The following is a 10,889-nucleotide window of genomic DNA, read 5'->3' on the forward strand; positions in this document are numbered from 1 at the left end:
TGTATATCTCATGCACATATCTTTCTTTCTACATAGCACTTTAATTCTTATTGTTTGCACTGAAGCACCGCAGCAATTTCCTAATGTTGTAAACCTCAACACACGACAATAAACCCCATTCTGATTCTGATTCTGATTCTGATTCTGATTAGCAGCCACCATAAACACAGGATACATATGACTGAAAATAAGGGAAAAAATCAAAGCATGAACCAGACTTGGATGCATTCACAGAATGTGCATGTATGTGTCTTTGCCTGTGTTGGCAACCTTTACCACCATTAGCTGAGCTGTCTCATGGATGTAGGCGGTGATATTAATAGTACTTGTTCAACTGTATGTGTGTAGGAGAGGGGGTCAGGGGTCACCATATGTTTTACTATTAAAAATGACAAAACGTGTTTTTTCTCTTTCAGAAAATTGGAAATGTGTAAGACTGAAGCCTCTCAGAAGCTTTTAGGTTGTGTCCTGTAGTTACCACAGAATTCATGGCAAACCATGAATACTTCCTTATTAAAACACAGACGCTCTGTGTATACTGACCTGATCCTCGTCATTATTTTCAGGAAAGAAAGCAAGCATGAGGATTTCCAACAGTCACCTGCAGCAGCTCACCATCTTCACCACCGTGCTGACGGGTGCAGGGATCGGCACAATGTACTACCTGCTACAGAGTGAGTACAAAAGCTCTGTAGTGCTTCATTTACAGTTAGTGAAACCTTTCATTTCAGCAGCTTCGATCATGTACTGTCGCGCTCAGAAATGTGTCATTTGAGAGTGTAGAAAAGTTCAACTTGACGTTAACTTCAGCTGCACTCCTGAGAGTGAATTCTTCAGGTTTTCAGCTCCAGCTGACCTGGGCTGGCTTCAGGAATTAGCACCACTCTGTGGTTTGTTGCACATGTTCAAAAACATGGTGATCTAATTACTGTTTGAATATCATCACCTGTTTTGGTGGTTTAACATAATTTAAGTTGGGTTTAACCTCCTAAGACCTGAGCTCTTCCACAGCAGCATTTTTAATTTCTCTTTGATATTTGGGCTGATTGGGACCTGATGAATGTAAAAACAAACGATTACCAGATTTTTTTTTTTATCTTTTTGTTTTTAAGAAAAATCAGAGCCACATATGAGGATATTTGTTTAAAATTTTGAAAGAACAGTGGCAGTATAATGTCCTCGTAAGTGGATATCAGGCCCTTATAGAGCAAAATTGAGTATTTTGGTCTAAATAACCCAAAATGTGATGTCCACATGTGGACGCAGGTCCTAGGAGGTTAAAAGAAATGATAAAAGAGAGGTGCATGATAATGTACTTTTACTAATTGTAAACATTTTGCACGTTATGTGTGCAGTGGGTGAATGATAAAGCCTAACCCTTCTTGCTCTAATATCTGACCCTCTTCTACCTCGACAGCTGACAACACGACTTTGCAGTTGTGGTGTCCTCTTTTAGAAACTCCACAATCTGTGAGCACATTGTCATTCAAAAATCACTGGATGGTGGAAATCCTGCTAGGCATTTCTGCCTCACCCACCTTTAATGATGCCCTTTAGCTCAGGTGCCCCTTGAAGGCCTTTGCCTGGGGGAGCCACAGTAAACATCTATGGGTGGCATCAGCTGAGGACCACCAGCCAAGGATGTTTATCCCCTGTTGTTTAGCCCCCCGACCTTGTGCTATCTCTGTAATCACAACCACATGCTGGCTTTATGCTTCTGCTGCCAGTTTTCTGGTGGCTGGCATCAGCGCTGCTCCCGTGCAGCGTAGACTGCAGAGGAGGAGTGAAGTTGAGGAGCCAAAAAAGCCCTGATACCTGACTTCCAGTGAGCATATTACAACATTTCAGTCAGCCTCCTGAGACTCAGCTGCCAGGTCGAGTACTTGGATTGCTTCCTCTCATTGCCAACCTCAAACCCTCCTCCCACATCAACAAAGAGAATCGTAGCAGTTTCAGAGCTGGATCTCTGCCCCTTCATCGCTTTTCTTGCCAGCCTCACCATCATTTCCTTGATCTGTCTCCGTCTTTCCTTCCAGCCCTGGACGACCCTTCTTCTCCGCACATGTCGTCCATGAAGTTAAGCTTAGCTTCAACCTGGCCATGCACCGAATGCTTCAGAATGATGCTGAGGTCGTTCTCCAGCTCCTGCAGTTGCAGTCACTTCCCTTTCTCTCGGCGACTTGATTGCCTGTGTCCACTCTGGTTCTTTCCTTTCTCTATTTTCTGCTCACTTTAGTGTTTGTTGGTGCACAACGTGTGTTTACGTGCTGCTGCCTTCAGAGGGACTACTTTGCACCGTTGGTTCGCCTGCCTCCACTTCCTGCCTTCTGTCTTGCGCTGTGGTTTGAAACCTTGGCTTTGAGTCCCACTTGTCTGGCCTGTTATTACTGTGCAGTGTTGCTCCTCGCCCTTTTCCTTGCACTTGCATCTTCCCTGTTGTATCTGCAGCCCTCTGAAGGTAGAAAGCAATCGTCAGTAGAACCCCAATACTGCCGTTCACCATGGTAATGATTAAATAAAGAGCAGAGCCTCCATTTTTATTCCATGTCAGTGGTGACCACGATATATCATTTTATTATAATTTACACACTCATCATTCATCCTGCTTGGACTTTGATCACAGTAAGTAGAACATTTGATTTAAACTTGAATTATTCAGCTGCGACCTTAAAGGACCAGAAAGTGAAATTCAGCCACAGTTTAATGACGGTGAGATTAACCCAGACAAGACCTCGTTTCCCAGTTCCAGTTGGGCCAAAGGTTTTTCCATCAGTGTGACTGCTTATTAAAGTTAATAGATCTGTGATGTAATTATAATAAGAGTTCATGTTAAGTACAAAAATAGCAAAGTAACGATTAACTGGGATTTCATTGATTGGAAAAACTTCTCTTGCTCTGCTACGTGATTTGATATCAAATCTATGAATAAGAGAATGAATCTGAGTGTCAGCAGGTGGGGAGAAGTTGCTTGATGAAGAAAACCTGCCAGCCAGCATGTTTACTTCAGACTCCGTTGCCCTGGTAACTGACTTAGCCCTTATCACAGACTTAACAAATTCAGAGTTTTAGCTGAGCCTACTTCCTGGAATAGGGCCAGCTATACCATTGCCTCGATGTCCTTCATTGTAGCCGTGTGCAATAGCAGCAAGACACAGAACAGCTTGGATGCTCAGACAGCATTTAATCAACCATTCCTGGAACAAACATGAATAGAAACATAAATAGAAACAGGACAGGAAAAATTTGCCGCTTCCATCTGTTTGAGAAAGTGGGTACAGAAGTTGGATCACAGAAGGTCTCAGCACAATTAAACTGCTGTTTAAGGGAAGAGAGCTTAATTTACCCAGCTTCAGTCCAACTCTTCATACTGGAGACCTACTGGATGTCTGCACTGTGATGGTTACTGGAGCCTGTTGCTCCGTCTGCTCTCACATCCACTAGCCACTGAACAATGCTGTTATAGGTTGTGTCTTCTCCCCTTCTCCATCTCTAGCCTTGGTGGGGCTTTTCTCATATTGTTCCCCTGCCACTAAGAGTACAGTTTATTCTCTTGCCTTCTGTCTGTCTGATAAACCTTATCAAGTGGTGACCAAGGCTGTGAGTCTTTGCTTGGCAGATTCTTAGAGATCCCTTTTTTGATCACACTTAGCCAACTTTCAGTGCTACCCCAGAACTTCCCTCCCTGCTAACATACGGGGGCACTGCTCCTTGTGGTTGTTCGTTTTGTAGCCAAGCACCTCAGCGGTCACTGCTGTGGTCTAGATCAGCTGATTCGTTTTGGAGATGGTCGCAGTAGGGATTGTCTGTAATGCTTTGTTCACATCTTTTAGTAGACAAGATAAAACTTAGATAAAACTTTATTAATCCCTCGGGTAGGTTCCTCTGGAAAATCCAGTTTCCAGTAGCAGAACATTGACAGACATTTGCATAGTAAAAAAAATTTAAATTAAAAATAAAGAGGGGAAAACCCAGCGTGTCATAAATAACAGATATTAACCCTTTCTGAGATGTATACAAATATAGGAACATATCAGCCGTCTTCAAGCCTCTGGAAAGTAGGACATCTGAGGTTGAACAAAGTGTCTGATCTGAAGCTCTCTGAGAAGATTTGTGTGCAGGAGATTGAATGTTTCAGAGAGTTTCATGAAAGATACAAAGCACCTACTGCACCAATCCTGAAACACAGAATCGCTTAAGGATGGTTGAAAAACATAATGTGGTGAGACTGGACTCAAAGGAGAACAGTCAGTCTCACCGGTGTTTTTTCATCTGAGTCCATATTCTCACTGTGTGCCTCACCACCGGATTATCAAATGACTTATTGGAGGCCAAGGGAAGTGGAGATCCAAGTATTGCCAAGACAGATGTGTCTTTAACAGGAATTGGAAATTAAACCAAAACATGGTCCAGCATATATTAGATGCCCAATAGTAATACTGGAAATTATGCTTAGACTTGTGGAGACCAGAGTTTTTCACTCAAGGGTGTTTGCCCCTCCATGTGTAAAAAATAAAATAAAATGAAAAAGGCGTGGAAGTGTTGCAGTGTTTACGGTGTATTCAGTTCACTTTGCATCCTGAAAACATACGGAGTAAAAAGGTAGAAAATAGGATGTATAGATTCACATGACAAGAAGACCAGGTGATCCTCTACACACAGGGATACTTTATGCATGACTCCTCTCCTCCACTTCCCAGAGACATCTGCTCAGCCTCGTAGCGTGGCCAGTGGCTCTATATCCACATCAAAGAGTAACGGGCTTGAGGGGACACCCTTGCTGGGTTTGGAGGTTAAACAGCTGTGACTGCTGGGAGTTTGAAAGGATTGAGGGTTTAGGGCAATTTTATCCAAAAATTAAATTTGGGTCCAAACTTGAATTTTCCCAAGCTTGAGAATAGATACTCGCACTCCACACAATCAAACGCCTTCTTTGTATCCAGGGAGCAGATACAGTCTGGAGTCTCCGTGCGAGGAGAATATCATACATCAAACGGATGACAGATACTGGTTTTTAATAAAGCTGGTTTGATCTTCAGATGTGATTGATGGTAAAACGATTTCCAGTGTATGCACTAAAACTTTGGTCAGTGAGTAAGGAGACTGACCTGTAAGATGAGCATTCGAGTGGATCTTTACCTTTCTTTAGAACAACAGTCATACATGCTTCATAGAACGATGACGGGACTTTGGCTGACTCCTTTAAATATGGCAATGTTACACACAGTTGAGGTGAAAACAATACGGAGAATGCTTTAAAAAAAATCAGGAAATCCATCTTGGCCCGGAGACTTTCCAGACTGATGAAATCTTAACTTCCGCCTGTTTTATAGGTTCCTTTTTATAGGTTACATTTCGGAGAGAGCGTGGGATATTCAAAGAATTAAAAAGTTCTCCATCAGAGTTTTCTCCTGTGGAAGCTCAGAGGTATAAAGTTGAGAATTGAGAGACCTGGATGTGTTGTTACTCTAACATGATCTGAGGTGATGGTACCATTGGTCGTTCTGTTTTTGGAAATATGCAGTTTTGCCTGGATACCCTTCAGCTGGTTGGATAGCATCCTGTCAGCTCTGTCTGTGCATATAGAACAAACTCTTACACTTTAGAAGCTGACATTAAACTGAGTGTTGAAAGGATGTCAAACATAGTCTGCAGCATTACCGTCTATTATATAATTGTGTTTTTTTTAATCCTTGCATATAGCTGAAGTATTTCTTTGATTTGGTTAGCTAATTCAAGTCACTCCCTTTTTCCTCATGTTTGCTGAATAAGAAATGATTTGCCCCCTCAGAAAGTCTTTCAGTGTATCCTAAATCGTCAGGCTAAATATCTCATTTGTTGTATTCGTTTGGGGGAAAGCAGATTTGTTTTTCCATGAATTTTAGAAAATTCTTGTCTGCAAGAAGAGTTGAATTAAATCACTAATGTTTTCCGTATTTTGGGGCATCGGGAAGATTCATGATTGGCACGAGAGTTTAACGTATCAGAAATGACCTCATGTTTTTCAAAGCACACATCTGGATCCGTAACGACTGAAACACCTCTGGCTTTGGCCTGACGAGTGGAGTGAAAATGCTGCCCCTCCCCCAGTAAGATGGGTGCTATCCGACCTGCAAATGTGTGTTTCCTGTTTAAATAACACAAAACAATATAAAACAAACCACCGCTGCCCTGCACTGTTTGATGTGTGAGAACATCCTTTTAGCAGGGTGGTTTACACCTCAATATTCCACCTAACGAGTCTACAGCACTACCCAACCTCGACAGAGATTCGTGCACAGATAGAGCCATGCATGTACAATAGGGTAAGGTTCTCCTGCAAACACAAATGAAACCAACACAACCGAGGCCACTGTGCCTCCTAAAACGTTACTATTAGAATCAGATCATTCCCACCCCTCCATACTCACTACTCTATAACCACCCCCACTACTTTCCCCCAAGCTGATGACGGCTGCCAAAAGGAAAAGCAGCAAGCTCACCAAAACACTTCCTACCTTATTCAAAAAGAGAAAGCAAAAATTCTGTAGAATATATTCATAATTAAACCTTTAAGCTTCTGGTCAGATATGGCTGTGCCTTCAACCACATCAGAACAGAACATCTTACCAGATACACCGAATGTTGAAAAGTGAGAAAGAAAAAAGTAAAATAAAAGCGGCACCAATACGTGCATGTATGTATACAAGTATGCAGAGTGCTGACATGAGCAAATACTTAAAACCACTGCTGAACAGTCTTCCCGTAACCATAGCAGCCAGGTATCATCTAGCCTCCTGCATACTGCAGCAAAGGATAACGTGACTGAGGTAGTTAATAACATAACATGGATGCTCAGGATGATACAAATACAGTGGATAGGTTGTCCACATAATCCCTCGCGTCAGCGGCTGAGCAAAGCCATCCCTTCTCTCTGCTGGTAATGGTATTGCAACTTCCCTCCCCGCCGAGCCTCGCGGATCAGAAGGTCCTTTATCTGATAGCGATAAAGGCGAATGATTACAGGCCATGACATCTGAGCTAAGTTTGGCTTAGCAACAGGTGAGCGATGGGCTCTGCACCCACCTTCGATGGATTCCACCAGACCTGCATGTTCTGTCGGCTTTCCAGGTCATTAACACTGGCCACCAGTTTAGCATTGCTTTCACTAAAACTGGAACAGACATCCTCGTAATTCTCTAACCAGCTAACGTCTATACAAGTATAGAAGTGTGACGCTTATGTTCTGAATAAAAGGGAATGAGGAGCAACTGTCTCCTCGTCCTATCACATCCCTGCCAAACTCACTCCATATGAACCTTTTTAAAAACTAAACTCTTGGTTTGTGCTCTGTGAACGCTTATTTTAACTTTAAGTTTTGAGTAAAAAGAGTAACTGTTACCATTCATACTTTAAAATGTTGTATTATTTTCTAGCTTTCCTGTTTTTGTTCACTCACATATATCATTCTGTCTGCTGTCTACTTAGAGAACTTTGCTGCGTCAGACTACCACAGGCTGGCTTTGCAGGAGTTGGAGGCATGTCCAGTTGCCATGGAAAGCCTGGGGGCGCCACCTTTAAAGGTCCACAACATCCATCTGACTGACAGATACAACCGTGTAGATAAGCACACTGCACAGGTACTGTCCTTTAGGAGGGCAAGTGTGCCAATAACACAGACAACCGATGCTGTCATCCCTGACTTCTTTCTTTTCTAGTTTTGCATGTGCAGCTAAACTGGTTTTCCTTCTGCGTATAATTAAAGTATTTTCTTACAAGTAGCTTTTTAAAAATATTTAGATGTATAGAAAATTGGTGTAGAATCCACATCGTGAGCAAATGTAAATCACAAACTCAATCCTATTGCAAAGAACTCTGAATGTATTGAATACTGAGTGTAAATTGCTTTGCAGATAAAGATTCCTGTGACAGGGATTAAAACCGGAGGCTATCTGTGTGCGTCTTCACTGAGGGATCCCAACACAAACAGGTGAGACAGTTGTGCCACAACTGAACTGCTGCTGCTGAATTTGTATTCAGTTTATTTTGACATAGTGATGTGACTGACGGGCGCCAGTTTAGCTCAGTAGGTGAGCAGAGTTAGGCTGACATGCAGACGCTGCCATTCGTGATCAGCATATTACATTTTATTGTGTATGTGTTGGTGCATAACCAGGACGTGTGTGTGTGTAAACGGGGACAAACTTTTAAGTATATCATGCAAATAGTGCCGTTTATATTTGAGTTGTATTTACATTTTCGATTAATGAATAACTCATGGAGAAAAGCAAAAATCCTTATTTTTGAAAATATCACAGAATAACACTTCACATGCTTTATTGTAGAGTGTTGTGTTGTGCTGACACATTGACAGTAGTCATTTTTTAGTCATTTTAGGACACTTTATATTGTAAAGACCGTGTGTGTTTCAGGGCTGTGCGTCCTGATGTCCTGATAGAAATCTTATGTAATGTGTTTTTGGTACATTCAGTGAATAGTTTATATTCACTTTGTAACTGACTAACAACCCTTTACCGTGTTAGTAGTCTCAGGCGTGGTTTCAACTTTAACACTAAAAACCACACAAACACACATCCACACAAATAACAACAAAGCTGAAATAACATCTACGGGTTTCTAGGCCTTGAATCGTATTTGCAGCCGAACACTCTTCAGCACACTGTATGACGACTGCTGTGAAACTGTCCATAATTGTTTTAACCGCCGTCAAAAGCAAATGAAGCAGGATGTGAACGCTAACCATAGGGACTGATGTGAAAGCTTGATGGTCGCTATTCCTCACACGCGTTCGTTACTCCTTGCAGGTGGAATCTGAAGCAAGCAGTTCTAAAGCTCAGGGAAGGAAATGCCATTGACCTGCTGAATCCTCCATCAACTACAGCACAAAGCCACGCAGCAGGGCACGCAGACGGGGTAGACGTGGGCCGCTGGCACTGACCAGCTTTATGAACAAACAGCTATGCCTGCAAGAGGAAGCAAGCGCTGAAGATGTTTTGAGCTATATTTACTCCACATTCATTGTATGGTCATCTTTTAAGGGAACCATCAAGAAGAAAAGCTCTCAGTGCCGCAGACTGCTGCAGACGGTTGCAGCTGAGTGGACTTGTGCACTCACTGCTGCCTCTGTCACAAATCATTAGAAATGTACAAATATGCACCAATCAATAAATGTTACAAATGTATTAGTTTCTAACATAATTGACTTTCACACAGACTTGCAGATGTGTGTGTCTGTATGTGTTCAGGGGAAACGGTATGATATTCATAAAACAGGACGTAAAGCTGTGGTTTCACTTTTACCGTAACCTTCTGCTTCCTGTGCAGATGTAGAGCGAACACACAACCACCGATATAAAGAATGCATGTTTGCCATGCTCGGCTTTCTGTGGTTTCTCTTCAGCTTTTTATCCTGTTATTTTTGCTCTCGGTCTCAGTCAAAATTTCCAAAATAACAAATTTCCAAAATAGCAACACTTGAAGCTATGTGTGCGTGTGGATGCATTATCATTTGGTCATAACACTTTTCCTACTGTCACAAAGATTTTCAGACAATGTTTTATGGAGATGGTTGGACTTGTGCACTCAGATCATTACATTTTAGGACAGTGACGCAGTTTTTGTAATTTTGTCTCTGCACAGCACCGCAGTGGATTTTACTTCAACCAGCATGTGATTCAAGTACAGACAAAAGAACCAATTCGTTTCAAGTAAAGAAACTGTTGTTTAATACTTGGATGCAGTCTCGAGTCCATGAACATCACCAAATACGCTTTTCTGTTCTTCCTGTGTTGTTTCGTGCAGGTGCAGAAGTTCCTCCTTTTTTCCTGCCCGTCAGCTTAGACATTGTCATACTGCACTTAAACTATAACAGCTGAAATAACACTAATAGAAATGAATACATAAAGAGATAAAAGAAACCTGGGAACAAGAGGAGCCTGTAGAGCATTTATCGAGCTCTGGCTGCAAAAGCTTACTGACAAGACAGTTTGAAAACAATATATTAAAAAGAACAAAGTTCATAACTTCATATTAAAATTTCAGGTCTGGAAAACACATTTGGGTTCAGTTTAATGACAAATTGATCTGTTTCTATATTTAAAAATAAATGACACGATGATCTGACATCCTGGCTTCCTCTTGCTGTTGAGTGTGCGTTGTACCTCATCTCTGTTCGGAGTTGAACGACGAGTTGTTTCGACTTTAGTGTAGATGCTTCAAAGATTCCATACATCCCACATCCTCTTCATGTAACCCCTTCTGCTTATTACTCCGGTATTAGCATCTCATTATATATTAGCATTCTATAGCAGATATATATGACAACATGAAAACTCTACTTTTATGTCCAGCTTGCACTGGGACAGTTTGTGTGAGGCGGCAGGAATGAGAATCAGCACTTCCAAGTCTGAGGCCGGAAACGGGTGGAGTGGCTGCCCCAGGTGGAGGAGTTTAAGTATCTTGGGGTCTTCTTCACAAGTGAGGGGAGCAGGAGATGTATAGATGGATGGGTGATGCAGCCACTGTGCCGGTCCATCACGGTGAAAAGCAAGCCAAGCATAAAAGCAACCTGTGGTCATGAGCTGTGGGCAGTGACCAAAAGAATGAGATCACAGATACGAGCGGAGGAAATGAGCTTTCTCTGAATGGTGACTGTCCTCTCAGAGATGGGGTGAGGAGTTCATCTGTGAAGGGCTCTTCTTTGGTAGACTCTGTACTCATGATGCATGCTCAATTATCCAGGTAGCTTTTAAACCAAAACACGCTGCGTCAAAAACGGGTCCACCCCAAGGATCGGGTCCCCGACACAGAGTATCATAGTGTACGCTGGTAAGTGCAGGAGGACTGCCAGGATATACATCGGGGAAACCAAACAACCTCTGGCTACAACACAG

General features: G+C 42.2%; 1 protein-coding gene across 1 annotated transcript in view; it reads left to right on the forward strand.

Moving 5' to 3' along the window:
- The window catches only part of LOC102314052, a 17,943-nt gene extending 8,213 nt beyond the window's left edge, over positions 1 to 9,730 (forward strand). The window contains exons 2-5 of the mRNA XM_005949246.3: positions 567 to 674; positions 7,465 to 7,616; positions 7,890 to 7,966; positions 8,802 to 9,730. Of these exons, the coding sequence (XP_005949308.1) occupies positions 567 to 674; positions 7,465 to 7,616; positions 7,890 to 7,966; positions 8,802 to 8,934 (470 nt within the window). The 3' untranslated portion in view covers positions 8,935 to 9,730. The remainder of the gene's footprint in view (positions 1 to 566; positions 675 to 7,464; positions 7,617 to 7,889; positions 7,967 to 8,801) is intronic.
- Positions 9,731 to 10,889: the final 1,159 nt, after the last annotated feature.

Source organism: Haplochromis burtoni, unplaced genomic scaffold (assembly GCF_018398535.1).
Source record: "Haplochromis burtoni strain Fernald_Lab_line unplaced genomic scaffold, NCSU_Asbu1 Contig_622, whole genome shotgun sequence".
NCBI classification, from domain to species: Eukaryota; Metazoa; Chordata; class Actinopteri; order Cichliformes; family Cichlidae; genus Haplochromis; species Haplochromis burtoni.